The 20,391-nt window shown below is 41.7% G+C and overlaps 1 protein-coding gene across 1 annotated transcript in view; it reads right to left on the bottom strand.

Moving 5' to 3' along the window:
- Positions 1-20,391, bottom strand: part of cep112 (centrosomal protein 112) — a 55,366-nt gene that overhangs the window by 26,164 nt on the left and 8,811 nt on the right. Inside the window, exons 5-9 of the mRNA XM_057346357.1 lie at positions 16,025-16,112; positions 14,380-14,457; positions 11,542-11,589; positions 11,310-11,378; positions 5,119-5,205 (exon numbers count right to left, since the gene is read on the bottom strand). Of these exons, the coding sequence (XP_057202340.1) occupies positions 5,119-5,205; positions 11,310-11,378; positions 11,542-11,589; positions 14,380-14,457; positions 16,025-16,112 (370 nt within the window). The remainder of the gene's footprint in view (positions 1-5,118; positions 5,206-11,309; positions 11,379-11,541; positions 11,590-14,379; positions 14,458-16,024; positions 16,113-20,391) is intronic.

The following is a 20,391-nucleotide window of genomic DNA, read 5'->3' as shown; positions in this document are numbered from 1 at the left end:
TCTTTTTCATCGTCCCCCCGGGGGGTGGTTCGATGGCTAGCAGTACGGATTCCTTGCCGGGGGAGGTCCCCCGGGGAGGAGATCGGCTCTGCTGTTTTTCCTGCCTGGCGACTGCGCAGCTCAACGCACTGTCTGACTGAGAGTGCTGAGGGCTGGTGTTTATACTCGACATTGCGCTTCGCCATGACGCAATGTCGAGTTTGCCGTTCACCGTCATGCAGAGGGTGAGAGCGGCTGAGGTACCCCAGTTTATACTCGACATTGCGCTTCGCCATGACGCAACGTCGAGTTTGCCGTTCACCGTTGTGCAGAGGGTGAGAGCGGTGGTAACCCAGAGAGAGAGGAAACTCTCCTTTTTAGAGAGTAAGTGGGCGCTAGCCACCCGGAGGGGGCCAGCAGATGGAGAGACGGGGCAGAATCCGTCCCTATCCGACTTCCCAGCGATGTGGCTGGGGTCGGGCCCAATGGAAGCCTCGATCCCCCTGAGGTCTTCCCATGACAGCCGCTTCGCCGCGGCTGCTGATGGGGCGATAGTCTCCTCTTCGCTGTCTCCTCCAGGGGGACCGCCCCAGAGCTGGAGGGCGTCGAAGAGGACCAGGGCTGCTGGGAAGCAGACAGTGCACGGGACTCGACGGCCGAGGCGGCCGAGTTGCGGCACGGAGGACTGCTTCTTACTGTCGAGAACCCTCCGGGGGAGGCCGCGTGCGGGTCTCGCGCCCCCCCCGACGGGCGGGGGGTGAGCAGGGCCGCTGCGGCTCGACAGTAACACCAACCAGCCCCCCCTTGCGAGACGGGTGCGTCGAGAAAGCGGACCTTCTCAGTGTTACTCATCTGCGCAAGGATCGGCCAGAGGAGTTTCTCATGGACCACAAGTGTGGACATCGTCCGACCCAGGGCCCGCGTGGTCACCTTGGTCGCCCGTAGAGCGAGGTCGGTGGCGGCGCGGAGTTCCTGCATAAGCGCTGGGTCGGTCTTACCCTCGTGGAGCTCTCTCAACGCCCTGGCCTGGCAGGAGCCATAGCGTGGAGAGAGGAGGCAGCTTGGTCCGCCGCAATGTAAGCTCTCGACACCAGAGATGCCGAGACACCACATGCCTTGGACGGGAGTCTAGGTTGAGCCCCCCCCGGGTGACTGCCGCCTACGGGCACGAGCACCGTGGCGGCATACTCCACCTGGGGGACAACAACGTATCCTCCAGCTGTCTCAACCTCGAGGGAAGAGAGGGTGACTGAACTTTGTTTGACGTGAAACGTGCCGGAAAGGGGCGTTCCAGGTCTTACCAAGTTCCTCATGCACTTCCGGTAAACACGGCACTGGGGGCGGGCGCGGCTTGGAGCCGTGCTCAGACCCGATGCGCCATGTAACCAGCCGCGAGCGCCGGGAAAGGCAGTGCGGGCACTGCAACCCAACACTCACAGCGGCCCGGGAAAGCATGGCTGACATTTCAACGTCCGCTTCTTCCTGGGCTCGACCCCCCGAGGGAGGGAGCCCGTGGAATCGTCGGAGTCGGATGGCAGTACGTCACCCCCCGATGCTGCAAGAGACATCTCATTATCACGCATCGTGTCCGAATACGTGATTGAGGAATAAGACGGCGGACCGTCTCCTGGGGAACGGTCAGACGAGCGAGACGAGGTGCGAACGGTCCGTGAGCCAGTGGCTGGCGGATTATCGCTCACAGTAATCCTCATATCACCCTCGCTGCTTGCCGTAGGGCCGTAGTCCTGCCGCCAGGGAACGGGGAGCAAACGAGGTGGTGGCTGAGTCCCGTAGGAACACAGCCACCTGTGACGCAATGTCTGAATCGTCACAACGTCTGCCCCAGCGTACTGGAAGCAGGCATTGGGTCCGTCCCCCTCCTCGATGAGTGTGCTGCACCCATGAGAACAGCGGGACAAGCCACGCTGGAGAAATTTGCTCTTTTAGAAAAGGAAATTTGCTCGAACACCTCCGGAACTGCCGAGACGCCCAGGGGAGAGTCACTGCAGGAAGGGACCGTCCGCTGTCCACGTCGTAGATTCCAGCAGAAAGAATGATCACCCAGATCGTAGAGAAGCTCACCAGATGCGTAGGCTCTGAAGAACAAAAGGTGAATGAATGAGCACGCCGGCTTCCCTCTTATACCCGGACATCCGGGGAGGAGCCCGGCATGCAAATTTCATTCACCAATTTTCATTGGCCTTTTCTAAATACTCAGAAGATGATAGGTTCTCAAGTCAAACCCCATTCTGTCGGTTCGACACAACGTCGAGAGACCGACAGAAAGGGAACTGTTTTTATCATTTTTTAACACCCTGAAAAAGAGTTGCCAATGTGCTGCTAGCTGATTGTTAAAGTGTTACAGGTGTCTGCTTTACTTGCCTAAGTCAAAAAGTCTATTAAGCATCTACGATAATCTGGTTTTAACATAGATCACCGTCTCAATGTATGTCTACATGTATCGTTTATATCAATTTTATTGTTTGCCAGTATGATTAAAGTCATCTTCTAATCAGGCCACATGATTTGAGGCAACATTCCTGACTAAAGTGTAATATTTATTCACTAACTTTAAGTATAAGCAACAGTAGTTATGTTTTTCTTTGTAAACACCACTAAAAAAACAGAGGCATTCATGATATCGAGACAACGGATGACAGAACGTTTATGTTCCAGACCTTCCAGCTAATCTAGAGTTGTAAATACATTTCAGTGGGAACCTAGTTTAAATAGAGGTTTGTGGTCCGTCTGTATGACAAGCTAATGCTGGCTGCAGATTACAGAGGATAATGCTCTTAGTTACAAGCATGACCATGAAGGAACTCACTCTCTCCTGCGTCACTGAATACTGGAAATCGTTGCTTTGAAGCTGACGTTTTGAGAAATGGGGGGTGGCAAGATCTCCCTTTTTGGCCTTTATTCAGTGCAAGCTTTTAGGAGTAAGTATATAATCTGTAACAGTAGTGTAATCTTAACGCAGAGGATGAAAATCCAACATTATTCAGAGCACTTCAGGAGGCAAACCCAAGCATCTACTGTTGAATTGTTCGGAGTTAAAGAATTGTTCTCATCAAGTTCTGTGCCAAGAACTTTTTTCACCAAATTCTCTAAAGCTTTAAACTGCTTTTTCCAAACTTGAAAAACGAATACATTCACACATTCACATTCAGTGAGCTTTGCCTATTCAACCTACAGGTGTAATGGTGTACAGAAGCAAACCCTTCAAGCATCAGTGAGGAAATCTTTTTGGAAATTGGAAAATGAACATTTTATAAGATATTTGCCTATAAATGCGCACATCTAAAAAAGAGAATAAAGAACATGTAAATATGGGATCTCGTTACTGAATTACAGAGCATGTTGAGTGTTAACATTCCAGAAGTATGAATAAGACCTGCCAGTTTCTGAAAGGACTTAAGCCATAGCCCTGAGGAACTCATCTCGCAAAGACCAACAGACCGGTTCTGCAAGTTCTTAACAATCAGCCATTGTGTGACACGACTAGGGCTTTTGATGAGTCTAAAGAATTTAGGAATCATTCAAGGTGGGATGGAGCCAAATGCAAGCAGTATCTAGCAAGTTCCAAATAAAGATCTGTGCCTTGAGCTGTGGGTGATAAGATGCCTTGGCTCAAGGTGGGGCAGGAGGCGGGTGGGCATTTCAGAAATTAGTTTTATCTGATGCGGCCGTTACTCAGCAGAGAGCTGTTTGTTCAGCCTGCTGTAAGTCCTTTGATGGCCTGACCTTCTACAAGCCATCTGCGTCCAAGTGGGAGTTCAAAGGCTCTAAGCCATTGTCCCAGTGAGGGTGGACAGCGGCGTTGCAACCAGGGGTCTACAACTCTCAAAGGACCCTACAGAGATCAACAACTAAGGGACATGACAAACGGCATGCATCGACCCAAACTCCCCAGGATTCATGAGAGTGCTCCGACGGACAACTCGGCACCACATGTGTGAGTGGGGTGTTTCTAAGTCCTTCAAAGAAAGATGCACCTGAGCAAATATTGACATCCTCAGAATGAACCCCATTTGACGCAGCATCTCAAAAGCAGAAGTTTACTGCACTTTATGTCCATGCAAGATGACAAGAAACAAACTGATCAAGAAACTTGAATATGATCTAGATAACGACTGTAGAAGAAACCGAAAATAACTGATGTTACTTCCAAATCTTCATTGGACCAACTAAACAAAAGCAAAGAGTCTTCAAAGGACTCTATTATGGGACGTACTTTCTGAGGTTGAGGGTCTCTATACAGCGGTGTTCGGTGGTGAGATGGCCGTTTCAATAGCTGGTATGTCCTTCAAACGCAGATTTCAACTTCATAAAAACCAAAAATGCTGAAAGTTATTATGTTCTCCCTCTGAAAAGTCAGCGAGCCCATCAGTGGATTATTTATCCTGCTTTTTGTCCATCAGAAGTGCACTCTGTTGCTAAACTCATCATCCCGCGAGCCGGTCGCCTGTGAAAGATGAAAGCTTTAGGCCTGAAAGGAAGAGAGAGGGGGCTAAAGGGAAGTTCAGGGAACATTTAGGGACACGCAATTTTCCCATCACTTCCTTAAAGAGCTCTTTTCAGCCCCACACTGCAGGGTCGTAACAAAGTGTTGGGATGATGGGATGACCATGAAAGACAATCAGCCAAGATGTCTCTGTTTATAAAGGTGTGGAAACAAACAAACGTCTGCTGGCAAAGGTAACTGCTGTAGGCTTTATTAATGCGCAGGCTAAGAAGCTTCAAGGACAGAATAAAACACAGACTGCTATGGCACTGATGAGATACCTGTATGACACATGCTGGTTTTACTCTGATGGAATGAAATGCTGTTGATTTCTATATTACTTGATTCATTTGGGGGGGGGGTACCTGAATTCCCTCTATCTTAACCAACTATAAACACTGCTCGACCTTTTAGGTAAAGTCTTTACTCATTGAGCAATGGGAATTTCCATTCAAACAGATGATGTGTAATTAATATTACACATAATTATAGTGTCAATTAATTACAATGTAATGCACGCGTAAGTGTTGTTTTTAACCCTAAAAGAACACAGAGAAAATAAATGTAATTCGATTGTGGTTTGCTCATTAAATGATCTTTGTTAAGTTTGTTTAGATAAATAAGAGTAGTGGCACCTTCTGAATCTCTGCATCATGTTTCTGCTGCTTCCTCAGCATCTCCTCCTGGTGTTTGGCCTCCAGAACTTTACTTTTCAGCTCAATCTATAAATAAAGAGCATCATAAAATACAGAGAATAAGAGCCTTTTTGCAGTGTGCAACCTACAAAACATATTTGTCATAAATATATATCATAGCTGGTGCATTTTACAGCATTAAGGTGGGTTTTTACTTCTGTGTCGGACCTACGCCGTAGCCTCTTCGCCGTAGGCAACGTGCCGGTTTTTGTTTATACATGTCCGTTGTTGTTCGCGTCGACAGGCAATGGCCATTAGGCGTCAGGGTCCACAGGCGTGTTGCTTGTGTAACCAAGCCAAGAGACGAAGAACAACGGTTCGTTGTGTACACTGTCTGTAGCATTTAGCAGTGATAGCGGCAAGTTAACAGTCACTTTTGCAACTTGAGTGGCTACATACAGAATAACATTTATTTTTTATAATTCGTTCGGGAATGCAGATGAGTAAACCCGACACTATCAGTGAGATTTTGACCTGAAGGGAGGGGGTTCAAGCAGACCAATCACAGCGCTTCCGGTCCGCGTCGCATTGACGTGCTGTTACATTTTTGGAGGTGCGCGTCAGGCTCTGCATAGGTACGACGCACAAGTAAAAACCCACCTTTTTTCAGACTCACAATTCAAACGTATTTAAGCAGTAGCATTTAAGAAGATTCTCAATTCCCCACCTAACTTGTTAAATGAAGCTCCCCTTCTATAGTTCAGGCTGCAAAAGTGCCTCAATATTTGTGGGACCAGAAGTTTTTAGTAGCATGTCAGAACATGCATCCCAGGTTTTTTAAAGCTGTCAAATAATGTTCACACACACACACACACGTTTCCGCTTACACACGCATGAAGTGCAGCAGAAACTTTCGTCATTATGGCCGCTGGTCATTCCTGAAGCAGTGTCTTTCTTCTCGTGTATTTTGGGAAACATGGTTTGATCTGGCACGAGTAGGATTTGTGAGAGAGCCTCCCTGCCCTCAGGCTGACTGCGCTTCAGGGTTTTCAACTGCTGCCACCAGAGTGGGACAAAATCTGATGGATTATCAGATCGGCTGCAGTGCACTACATGGCCACAGTAAAAGAGAACGATAGAAGTGTCTAGGCCACAGAAACAATCACTGTGCCACAGGCCATATCTGCTAAGAAAACACTATTGTCCAAATTTCATAAAACACAAATTAAAATGACTTTCTATCAGAAAAATCAGATGTTCAATGAAGACATACAGACAGAGATGTCACAGTGAGTGTCACTTGCAGCGTGTGGATCCTCTCATATTGAAAACCTTTATCCCCAGAAAACGTTCTCATTATTTTGCGCTCCCTTGCAATCATGGGCTGACTTTGACGAGGCTACCCTCGCCCATAGAAATGACATCATTTTTTCCTATTCATTGGTTCATATGGATTAGTTAGTCATGAAACATTATTAGAACATTTATTACGTGTAATGTGGTCAAATAACTGTGATCCAAACTATCACGTGATTGATGTTTGTACTGGCAGCTATTTATTATTATTGATTGATTTATTTTGAGGGCTGGTTAGGAGACCCCCAAGAGCTTTGACATAATTCGAGTACTGCCTATAGCTGCAAAGTTGAGAAAATCAATGTTTGTCTCAAAAGTTGTCTATCTTTACACAGACTCTCTCTGGGAATATATATATATATATATACAGTATATATATATATATATATATATATATACCTGCCGTGTGCTCAATAAACAATTTATTTCTACATGAAAAACTGAAGACAGCTCAGGAGGACTTTGACTGTGTGTGCTTTTTTCATACTGTAATTCTAAAATGCCTTGAAGATATATAGGCTGTTCTATGAACACAGCATTAAAAACACAAGACCATGTGTCATATGTTAAGTGACTGATTGTAAAGGTTATTTTAAACCATTTTCTTTTGCAATTTTACGTATTTCTATTGCAATGTTACGTATACATTGATAACCGTATCTTCACATGTTTAGTCCACTATGACAGTAGACATGAAAAGACAACAGTCTCTGGAATACTTGCATTGTGTTGAAAGGTGCTATATTTTGGAACAGAATCTAGAAAGCACACGCTCAAGTAGACTATGTTTTGCCCCTTACTAAGCACCTCGGAAACTAAAACCGAGTACATATTTCACGACGCAGTCAGTCAGACAGCACAAAACTAGCTTCTGTAAATAAACACAGAGAGAGTTCAATCCATGCCCAGACACGGAGGTTCATCTCATGACAAGAGGATCAGGAGGCTGGATGAGATCTTACAAGAGCGAGACAGACACAGTTTGCTACAGTCACCTGCCCTACTTCCACTCAACCCTGAGAAACAGACCGCCGCCTCTCGCCGTGCGTACGATTCTTCTTGTGCAATCTCAGAGACCACAGGAGAGCTGTCAAAGGAGAAGATTGCACTGATTGAAGCCACGCAGTCAAACAGATCCCGGCAGCGCGGATGCAAACGTGGGCGGGACTTTTTTCTTTTCTTGTATCTTTTTTGAACCTTCAATTGGAGCTTTTAGAAAAGTTTGTCAAACTACATCAGTGGCGCTCTGAAACTCTTGTCTGCAAAGGTGCGGCAGGCGAGCGCACACCTCCGGGTTTTCAGATTCCCTGGAATCAGTGAAACGGATGACATTGGTGCTTTTACTCGCATTAAACTCTCGGAGACGCGGCCCTTTTTGAAGAGCAGAGGAAGAGATGGAAGGGTGGGTGGAGGAGAGATGAGAGCAGCTGTTGCCTCTTTTCTTCTCCCAGCATTGGTTTCACACATTTCTCCAGGGAAAATTCTCACAAAGTGTGTGCTACGTGTTAGCGCCACACAGCGGGGTTCAGGCTGTTATTCCATTTATTTTCAGGGCAAATACCTTGGTAACTGTTCCATGTTTGAATAAACACCAAAAAGCTTCTTTAGGCGAAATTTCTGTTTCAAACAAATACAGCATCATTCACATTAGAACTGCTCGAAAACAAAATCGTTTACTGTATATAAAGAAAAAGAACCAACATTTTTAAAGGCAAATGAAACGGCTCTTAAAACTGATTTCACTACAATAATGTCATGTACTTGCAGGTGGTACTTGATGTTATCATTAAAGCAGTGTTTTTTTTACACTTTTTCGTTGTAAGCCCCCCTTTGTGTAGGGTTCCCCCCAAATAAAGACTTATGATCTTAAACGTAAAATTTGAATTAAACCAAAAACATATACAATTATACAATGCTGGAACATTCATTCGTTTGGTTGGGTTGGTCTTATTTTTCTGATGTTTAATTGCACATAATTTGAGAATTATAGGTGAAATCAATGGAAAGGGTAAGTCATAGAGATGTACTACAACTGTAAGTTATTTCATTTTGATGAAAGACAAACATTTTCAGTGTTAGTAACATTGTTTACTACTAAATATACTGTAACATTAAATGACAATGAGATGTTTTACGCAGACTGTTTGCAAGTTGAACTGAAATAATACAGTGGCAATACTACTGTATCATCACTTGTTGCATACTTACTGCACACCTATACAATAATAAGTACTGTATATACCAAAATACTGTAAAACACTTTTTTGTGAATACTGTTATTTTAATCCAAATGGTAATTTGTAACTGCAACTTTATTTTGCACTGAAACAGTATTTATAATTACTGGGGTGTATGGCGAAAATTTCCCATAAGGGAGCAGACAAACTTGTGACAGAAGACAGAACGCAACTTTTGCTTTAATTTAGGAATGACAACGTTTTTATGTTAATATACGAAGAGCAATATGGGTGTGCCAAGTCTTAAAGGAGTCATATGTCACGATTCTGTGTCTTTGGTGTGTTATAAGTTGCCCATGCATGTATTAGACACATAAAATTGCAAAAATGTAAGTGTGGGAACAAAAGATGCATTCTATCTAAACCTCTTGTAACCACACCCCCACAAATCTACGTCAGTTCGTGGTATGAGTTGACTAAGACCGCCCACATGTATACGCAAGTGAGGTGGGCGTACCTGTCAGTACAATTGCTTTGGGACCTGATGTTTCAAATATGCTAAGAGGCGTAACATTTCCGTCACACGTTTGCGGTATTTGACCAATCACTACGCACTGGTTAACTGGCCAATCATAGCACATCTCGCTTTTCAGAGCGATGAGCTTTGTAAAAAATCTGCACGTTTCAGAGAGGCGGGGCAAAGAGGAGATACAAACAGGCACGGTACTGTATGTTGTGGGCGTTGACCCCTATAAAATCATGATCATCACCATACCACGAGTTCACCGCAATAACACAGCCACTGCGACATGTTCCCAATTCCCTTGTTCATCAATGCTACTTAAAAAGTAAGAGTAGTTTGGCAGGAAACACAAACTCAGTGTTTCACAACAGACTCTTAACAACAACAGGAAAAGCGTATGAGCATTATTTTCCTCAGACCTCTGTTTCACAGTAAAGGGCAGCTCACGCACCATTTCTCTTCATGAAAGACCAGCGGCTCCTGAGGAACGCTTGACTCCCTTTTCACCATGTTACCTGGGAACGATTCCCCGGCCTCGACGTTAACTCAAGTGGACCTCTGGGCCTGCCAATGTCGGCCACCTGTTATTCATTCCCATACTCCACATCAAAACGACAGCACGATTTATACTCTTACGGTAAACCAATATTTCTGCTAATCTCTGCATCGCTGTGGTTCAAAAGTGTAGGAGTTAGTGTGGCGGCTTTCTCTTTCAAACCCAAAACAAGAAACGAGCTGTTTATGAAATGGTTGTTTTTTTGGTTAAGATGTTGTGGGACTGAAGTTGACCTAAATGAGCACAGCTCTTCCCAGAGGAAGCTTGATCACGCCAGCAGGTCACGCTCGCTATATTCAACAATACCAGAGAAATGACATCAAAGAGGAGCCGTTCTATGGGATTTTCAGCTTATGCCCACATACAGAGAAGAAGCTGTCATCACAACCAGGGTTTAAAGAATCTAGCGAGAACACGGAGTCCCTAAACAACTGAAACTCAGAGAGGCTGTGTGTGAAGCTGTCATCTAACCTCCTTTTCTCAAGTTTATTAAAAGCAACCAGCCATCATGATGCATTTACTTCAAATGTGTAGAAAAACAAAGCAAACCTCAGCACGTTGCAGACATTGGCATATGAGAGAGCCACAGCTGGTTAAATGGTTTGTTCACTCAAAACTTCCTTGTCTCCATGACGGCCCATGATGGCCTTTCGTTCATTTAGCTTAAATTGAGACATTTTTTAAATGATGGCACATCAGTTTTTTCTTCATGACACACAACAACCAATTTTTGATATTTGATTTAAGCTGCTTATGCGTGACTTCATTTAAGCCGAGGTCGAGAACCAGATTTTGTCCAAATAAATGACAATTTCGTTTGCTCGTCACCAAACCCTACTGCATCATATATTGTCAGAACACTTACAATAAGTTGCATCCAATTTTTATAAACTGGACACCATTCACTGTTGTTGAATGGACAAGAGCTAGCAGGACCAGTCTACTTTTGTGTTCTACTAATGACAGACAACTTAACTGATAGTGTAGTTCTGTCATCATTTATTCACCCTCTTGTCATTTCAAACCTTTATGACTTTCTTTCCTCTGCAGAAAACAAAAGAAGCTATATTGAACAAAGTCGGTGACTGAACAGCTGTGGCACCCATTGACTTCTATTGTATGGAAACAAAACCAATGCAAGTGAAGGGGGCCAGTTACCAACATTCTTCAAAATATCTTCTTTTGTGTTCTGCAGAAGAAAGAAAGTCATACAGGTTTTAAATGACATGAGGGTGAGTAAATTATTACAGAATTTTCATTTTTGGGTGAACTATCACTTTAGACAACTAGAACCTAGATTATTGTGAATAAATATTGACTGGATTTTCATTTTAAGATGAACCCTTTAAGGCACAGCAGGCCAGACAAATGTGTTATTTGTCTACAGTAATTGTATGGAAAACAGCGGTACAGCTATTCTTCAAAATGCCTCCTGCGTTTGACAGAAGAAACAAAATCATGTGTAAATCATGTTGTGGGTGAAGTTTTCTTTTAAAGGTACTGGGCTGGACACAAGGCAACCTGCTATCAGCATTTACAGCACATCACAAGCATTATGGGAGAAGATAAGAGTGCCCACCTCTTTGTCAACTTTCACTGGGCCAACCTTTTCACAAAGTTTGCTGTTTCTGCTTGACTTGTTGTAAATCTATAAACAAAAAAGAGAATCAAATGATTTTATTAATGAATATTTGATCATTGTTTTTTTAATTGAGGAACGGCTCTCATTAAAATGACTCATTAACCCGAACTTGTGGAGCTCAATGGCAACAATCTTTCTGGCTGTGCCACTGGAGACTCTTAGCACTTACTGGAGATAGAGGAACAGGGTTCTCACGCAGGTACCGGGGGTTTTCAATCTGCAAAAACATAACAATACAACATGACTCTCTCTTGGTAAGTCCCAAACACCTCCCGTCCGCCTCTGACCTCCTTTCCTTTGTCATAAACAATGTGGAACGGCTTCATAGAGAGCCACTTAAACACACACTCTCTTCCCTAAACTGGCTTTGAGGCATTGTGTGCACTGAGGCCATTTCCCTTTCTGCATAAAAATGCTTTTTTCCCTCCTGTGAATTTGTCTAATGGCAACACAAGCAAGCAAAGGGAGTGTGTATAGGACAGATGCACACAAACAATGAAATGTAGAAGATATTTCTCAAGCTTTATCATGGGAAGAGGGTTGTGAATCTTTAGGTGGAAAGAAAACTGATTGGATTAAAAATTAATAGGTTTTCGATTTGTTTCAAAAACTTTTTTCACAAACGTGTAAAGATTCACAATGAAATTCAACTCAATTTCATTTCAACTCGGCAAGGTTTTTCATTTCAACAAACAATGTACTTTGTGCATTGATGGACAGTAATGATGTAATCACCTGCGTTAGAACTCATTAATTTTTTTAAGAATTTCAAATCTTTTATCCTACTATAGTTAGTCATGATTCATTCAAGTTAATTCACATACATGTACGTAGATTATTAACTAAAACAAATCATTAATGCTTTTCAAAAAAATCACATTTTAACATTGTGTCATGGTTCTGCCCCACCTTGTCTTGCTTCTCTTGACCTAGTGGCAGAACCATGATAGAACCTCTTGTTTTATGTGGAGAGTGACGTTTTGTCCCTCATGGTCTTCCACTCTCCGGTGTGGCGTCTCTGTTCCCGCCCTTTCGTCTCGTTATTGTTTGTTAATTAGTTCATGTCCTGCACCTGTCCCCTCTTGATTTTTCCCCTTTATTATGCCCTTGTGTCTTCTGTCTCGTGCTGGTTCATTGTTCTGTTGTGTTCTGTTTGTGTCATGTGGGTGAGTTACTGTTCTGTAGTTAGTTTAGTTTATTGTGGTTATGTCAAGTGTTGTTATTATTTCTAGTCTAGTTAGTCCCTGTCCTTGTTGCTATGTTTTGTTATGTTCCCCCACGTGGGTCTTTGTTTTGTATTTTTTAGTTATAATTAAAGTCTGTCTTGTTAACCCCTTACCCGCTGTCTGCACTTGGGACCTCTGTCCTTGTCCTCACCACCCACGTTCATGACACATTGATGCTGTGAATCGGCAGTTTATAATTGATACACCCCCTAAATGGCAGGATGGTATATGACATGCCTCCCATAATACGTTATAAATCGATGCTGGATTCCAACATTAGAACATTATTTCTTAGAGGCTGATCCACGTTGTGCAGAAATACTGTAACTTTTTCGCTTAACTATTAAAGTCCCAGTGAAATAAAAAATGACAATGCCTATTTTTTCATAAAATATTGCAGCGTTTATTGTAAATAGTTTATCAATGTGGGCCATTTTCTTTTTAAAAATCGTATGGCCTCATAATCTTCAGTTAAAATCTGAAAATGAGCTTCCGTCCTGTAATGACTATCCATCTTAGACGGCTATGGGCGGAGTATGTTAGACAGCTTGGGCGGAGCATTTGTTAACTCCTCCTCTTCAACTGTCAGTCTGCTGCCAGTTCCATTTCAAAACGCAACGGTTGTTTTATACATCAAATCGAATCACAGAGATAGGCGAAAGCCACTATTTTTCTCATTCAAAATTCCCTTTCACTTGGAAATGCGTCAAAATACAGAAGTAAAAACGATCACAACTTCCGGCTCACAGGGACTTTAACTGTAAACAATGTTCACAGCTCTGTCTGGCATGCACAATTCTAACACATGACCCAAACGCTTTCATCTTATTTTTTTGTTTCCACAAGAGGAAAATGTTATCAATGTGAATCTTCACATTTGGTGTGAAAGGGGTTTATAGAAATGCGTTGTTTTGCTCTTAAATCAAATAATGGCTCAAATTCCCACACTGTGGCATGTAAAATGACTCATTTTATCATTATGTTGAGAAGTTGGTTGTCAATCACATATTTATACTGTAAGTGTATGGTAAAGTGGCTTGGCATTTGATGTGGCTTTGAGGCTTGAGCATGGCAGGCGTGTTATCGCAGCAGTTTCACGTGCACACCTGATGCAGCACCAACAGAGCAGGCCCACAAGCCCGCTTATCTCAACACCCCACTCTCTGATATGAGTAGAGTTCAGACTCTTGTTTTTCCTCAGTAAACTTTGTGATGGAACAAGCAGCCAGGCGGTTTCGCAATCGGCGGGGAATCAAACGTGGCTATTGAGAAAATCTGGAGGCCAACACAGTTCTATAAAGCCTCAAATGCTTTGATCTCAAGAAGTGCGCATGCCAACATGTTGAGCAATCGCTGCAGCAAATGTTTCCTCCCATATGGTGTAGTCATCAACTACAAACAATGCAATCCATTTTTTTTTTGAAGCTAGGGCTCACTATATCAACAACAAAAATCTCAAACTCTGCTGGGAAACTCACTGTCAACAAGAATAAATTGTGCAACATCACTTACGAGATGCAAGTACAGTAGAACTGAACTTTGTGGAAAAGTTTAATTGAGGTGGCTCAAAAAAAAGATGTTACAGTAATGAAACTGTGTGAAACAATGAGTTAGTAAGGTTTGTTGCAAGTTTCATTAAAGACAGTTGTGTTTTACATCAGTATTAAAATGTTCATTCCAAATCCATTCTTTCTTGGCTCTGCTCACATAAAATGCTTTCAAAAAGAACTGTCAGGTTTGTGACATTAAATAGCACATGGGCAAAACATGAAAAGCCATACCCCGAGATTCCAGCTGTTGAAGCGGGTCTCAAAGTCACTCTCATCAGAGGAGATGGGCAGCCCGCTGAGTGTCTCCGCCTGGAGGACAATGAGACAGTGAGGAACAAAGAGGAGACGGTGTCCAGGGACACGGAGCCAGACTGGGAATACTGACTGATGCATCTCTGGGTTTGTACTAAACAGATTGTAAAATCCACTTGACAAGAGCAGGAAAATCCATTCAACAGACACTTAACCCATGATGACAAACGACAGCATGTATATTGTATTATGAAGAATAAAAATGTCATTATCATCACATACATTATTGCCATAACACACACAATGTCAAAATCCACAACAATTCCACATCATTTTTTGTATTATTATTTTTTTAAATAATAATAAAAATGATTATTTTTAGTTTTTACCAAGGTCCTAGTCATTGTCAAAACCACTACTGTACATAAAACACGATTCAGACAGAAGCTCAAGTAGATGTTCTGTTTCACCTTCTGCTATTTTTCAAACTTAACGTTTATGTGAAACCACTTCAATGTTCCGATATTCAGACCTGCAGTGTATATAGAAAACTTGCATTAACAAAACATTCTAGTGTCTAGTTACTGCATCTAAATGTACGTTTATTCGAATTTCTAAATAATGGAGAGAATGTGAGAGAAAGAGTGGGAGAGAGTGAGAGGTACTGGACATTCTCTCCTCATGGCACACCAGATGTTTGGCTGTTCCACATCATTTCCGCTTTCCCTCTTCACATGCAGTAAATTCCTGCAGAGGTCACATGAAGAATCGACCCGTCTTTGTTGTCAGGCACTGCTCTTTTCTGAGAAGGCCTCCAGCATTTAAGAACTTTATATCGACTGAATCTTTCCAGGGCTTTGCCGTTTAGATTCAGCTTTGTCTCCCCAGGAAAGCAAGGAAATGTGACAATTTTAATGAGATGCATGGATGTTGTTGAGGCTTATTAGGATCTTTGGAAGATGATGTTGTTCAAATACTGTAAGCATGGAGCCAGCATATCACATTACAGGAACGTGTCTGATCCACATCCACACGAAGCCAGAGCTTTCCCAATCTGATCTTTTTTTTTCCTTTTCACGGCGTCGTCTCAAGAAATATCAGCTTACACACGAAACCACCGAAACCGACTCAAAACGGTGTAGTATACATGCCTAATCAATATGTGCCACAGAGATACACAAAAAATGGAGAAGACGACTTGGAGCACGCGCATAAACTTTGCGCGCTGGGGTGATGACATCACCGTTTTAGAAAATATACAGATCAGCTGTACACACGAAAACGCAAGGGTGGCGTTTTCAGATTTATCCATTCTGGGACCTGGTTTCAAAAACAGCAGTTTAAGGCTCCCAAACGATACAAAATCTTTACGTATACAGCTAAACGCATCTCCGTGTGGATGAACCACACCTGATAAAAACTAGGACATGACCAGAACTCACACAAGACTTGCTGAATTTGAACCAAACCGAAAAAAAATGGAGAAAAAACTCTGATCTTTTACTTGTAAAGTCAACAGTTTTGAATTATGGTGGTCATGGCCTGAGGAGAAACTGGTTTGAATGTTTTAGTGAAGGAAGTTCAAGCTGGGAGGCCTGATCTTGGATAAGTTTTAAGTTCTCACCTTCTTGATATGGCTCTTCTCCATGTGTTTGAGAGGACTGGAGGCCAACAGTCCGGCTGGAGATTTCTCACAGAACAAACCTCTCTTCCTGTGAAAGATAAAAGACTTTAGGCAGCCAAGCACTAGATACTGAAGGTTCCCCAAGCTAAAATACATTTTAAAGCAATTTTTAACTAATGCAATGTTTAGATGCCACCATAATTATTAAACAAATGTTATTTATAGAAATAAACTTAAAATAATTTATTAACTTTCATGACTATTTTAAAATTATGTGATCATATGTAAAGGTCTCAAACATTTGGAAAACATAATGGGGTGTTGGTGCTCACAGCTGGCAATGCGATCTTATAAAATGTATCTTTCTGACTGAAATCTGATTTCATGATCTACAGTTTATTTAAAGACGATATCCAGACAACAAACAGTCGTACATTTTAGTTGCACTTCATCTCACTTAAAAAACCTAGTTTAACAAATTTCAACTTCATTTTATAGTTGACCAGTTAAGTACACTTTAAATTGAAACGACTTGTAAAACCAATTTGATTTAACTTTTGAACTGAAGTTTAAGTTGCATTTTCTCATGTATCGTTGGTATAAGGGCCAACCTGCTCTTAAAGGGATAGTTCATCCAAAAATGAAAAATCTGTCATCATTTACTCACCAACAGGTTGTTTCAAACCTGTATAAATTTCACAGAGAAAGATATCTGGAAGAATGTTAGCAATTGTCAGTTCTGGAACATCATCCACTACCATAGTAGGGAAAACATATATTGTATTTTTTTTGTACTGTTGAACGCATAATGAGATATTTTGAAGAATTTAGGAAAACAAAGAGTTCTCGGGCACCTTTTACTACCATTTAATTCTTCCTATTATGGTAGTCAATGATGTCCCGGAACTGAAGATTTCTTACATTCTTCCAAATATCTTTCTTTTTATACAGGTATGTATTACATGAGCGTGAGTAAATGATGATAGAATTTTCATTTTTGGATTAACTATCCCTTTAAGACCTTGGCTGTTGACAACCTGAGATGAGTCGACTAGTAATTCATAGGGCATATGGACATATGCAAACCCATTTAAAACTAACGTGTACAATGTTTCAGTCTTTTTCCATGTTGTCTGGGTCTCATTTAACACATTCACAACCATAACGCAAAAAAGCTTCTCTCATGCAATGGAAACATTATGAATTGCATCATATTTTACCCAGCTGGATATATGGTTCATGATTCCTGGCACTCGTTTCTATAAAGCAACTGCAGACCTGATATACAGACGCTGGACTCATTTCTTATACATTGCTTCCAGTTCACTGCTATTCATGATCCCACTTTATTCCCAGATTATTCCAGTTTGATCAGCTATGCTGAGGCCACCGATGAGAACTTCAAAAGTTAGATGTCACTGATTTGGACAAGCGTGACACATTTGTTTTATGGGCAAATTAAGAACGTGTTCTTGAGCTAATTACGAATGCTTAACACATACTGTATCTCTACTAATTAAACTAATCCAGAGTCATGAAAAAACGAAGGGAGAGATGACTACTGAATATAAAACTCTCAACAAATATCTAAGTAGACATACAGCTCTGTTCTTTCTATTTTCATTTTGCTATCGTTCCACGTGTTATAAGCTCTAGTTTAAAATAGACAACAAAGGGCCATCTTAGTGCCGCGATTTAGAAACTGTAGTGAAAAAAAAACGTCAATTTTTTTATTTAACTTTTAATATTGGTAACTAATAATAACATAAATCCCAAAATCCTGAAGAATTTTACAGCAAACTTTCAGAATACTAAAATCTCCAAAACCTCTTGCTTAACTCATATTGCAATCATTCCAAATTATTGTGGCAACCACATCACAGACAAACTACATCATAAACTTGGTCTCTTATGTGCAAACAGCAGTAAATAAATAGCTACACACATATTTAGTGCTGATGGCAAATTCTTTAGATGTAGATACTGTATATACAATTTAAGCATTTCGCTACAATCCACAGTTTGTGAAACACACAGTCACAAGGAACGCATTCTTGTGTATTTATTTTTACACAACTAAAACATTCACTGCTAAAATAAATAATCCACTGCCATGTGATTTGGGATGAACTACGAAATTGCTAACTCTAATCAGTGGGTAGTTAAAAGGGGAGAGTATGTATCCCTGTGTTTCCAAACGACATCAAAAAACAGATTGAAAACGACATTGCCAATAAATCTGCTGGAAAATGCATGCACCACACACACACACACACGCACACACGCACACACACACACACACACACACACTTCGTCTTCCTTTGAGCTGGCAGATGAGGGCCAGTCATTGTGAGTGGCGTCTGGCCGTTAACAGGTGGATGGGGATAATTGAATCAGATGAGAGTGTGGGATCAAAGAGGTGGACGGCAATTGTAGAGGTGCTGTGGCCCGGCAGTCTGATTAAAGTCCCTCGTGTCTTGACCTTCAGCTGATGATGGCGGCTCCAGACTCAGGGACACATCCACAAGCTCTCCGCTTAGAAACACAAGCACCTGGCTAATGCATTCACTGCATACATGACTCAAAAACACATCTGATGTCTCTTAAGGGCCGGGTATACTTAAGGGCCGGGTCTTTAGCCCTTACACCCAATGTCATGGTGTCATACTTGTAGAGTTGGATTTTAACAGTATTACTACTTATATAGAAAACAAAAATAAAGAAATTAAGAATAGAATTAACACTGGGTGACTGAATTAGCTGGACAGATTTAAGCAAGTGTGTTTTATGTAAATAAAGCGTCATATTTTGTATGGCCTGCTTTGGCCTTGTTAACAGCTTACATTATTGCTAGCATTGTTTTTATTTACTATTCCACAATCTCTTTTGTTATTGACTGTAATTGGGCATCTAAATTAAAACAAAGAATTATAAATTATAATATTAATAAAGTGATTTACTATTTTTTGCCTTTCCTGTAATAAAGCTGTGATAAACTCAATAAAACGGGAAGGAAGGAGGCAGGAACCGGCAAACATTTAAACACTTTAATAAAAAATAAATAAACAATAAACAGCAGTAAAAACAGGCCGGCAGCCCCTCACGGACAACTGCCGGCCACACGAACGTAAACAAAACTTAACTGTCCGGGCCCGGTCCTCTCTCGCCGTATGCTCCTGCCGCACTGCCTTTTATGCTTCCGATCTCCTCCGTGGGAGATACGAGGCCGGTGGCGCCCAACTGACGCTCATAATCAATCGCATCACCGGCCTCGCTTGCTCCTCCCACGGCTCTCCTCACGTCTCCCTCGTCACAAAAACTAATAATGATCATCCACTACACCAGTGGTTCTCAAAATGGGGGCCCCAAGATGGATCCAGGGATTTTGTGTCATTTTATGAAATATAGAAATTTATCATAGATTTTATGCAATCAAACATCAGAAAAATGACACCACCAACCAAAAGAATTGAGGATCCAGCATTGTATAACTGAATATGTTTTTGGTTTAATTAAAATTCTAAGTTTAAGATTATACATCTTTATACAGGGGCCGCAAAGCGATGCACTTAACACAAAGGGGGCCTTACAACAAAAAAGTTTGAGAACCACTGCACTACACTACACTAAAGCTTTCCCAAAGACATGAGAGCAACACTAAATACACAAGTGGATGTGTCTCACTGCTCCAAGTTCTGTTAAGGACAAGTTGTGCACAACAAAGTGTCAAGTGTCAGAAGTTCAGAGTCATGCTTGTTTAAGCCTCCTCCATCTAGGACATGTGGAAGTCTGAACTCACATTCATTTCGCCAAAAGCTCAGGTAAAGATCGCCATCAGGTGGACAAACACAAAACTGTCTGTAAATCACAGTCTTTACATTACTTAGTACTTTCATTACTTTACCTCACATTTCGAGACATTGCTTTTTGAGAAGATGAAATGGGTCCTAAAAATGTTCAGTGATATGCAACCCTGTATATATCTGTTAACATCTCAGAAGTGTTGAACGGCTTCATGACCCTTTGATATCAATAAGAGAAGAAAGAGAAGAAGAGAAGAGACGTAGTACTATAGTAAAAAATATCTCTCATTTCTTTAGCCAAGTAATCCAAGTCATTATCATTCCTAAAGAATGTGTTAAAATCTTAAACGAGGTTTAATAACAGATATTTGTTTTCAACCATGAAAGCTGGAAAAGTGCTGTACCATCAGCTGACTGACTCACAGAGGAACATCAGAGTAGAACTCAAGAGCTCAACTCTTTCATCTGATCTAAATGTAAGCGACACATTAAAGACACGGCTGTAATTTTCTCCGGCCGAACTTCAGTCTGTGATCTAAATGCCTTTAATAGTCTCCTCTAAAT

This window comes from Triplophysa rosa, linkage group LG11 (assembly GCF_024868665.1).
Source record: "Triplophysa rosa linkage group LG11, Trosa_1v2, whole genome shotgun sequence".
Classification (NCBI taxonomy): Eukaryota; Metazoa; Chordata; class Actinopteri; order Cypriniformes; family Nemacheilidae; genus Triplophysa; species Triplophysa rosa.
This window is presented reverse-complemented; position numbering and strand designations above follow the sequence as displayed.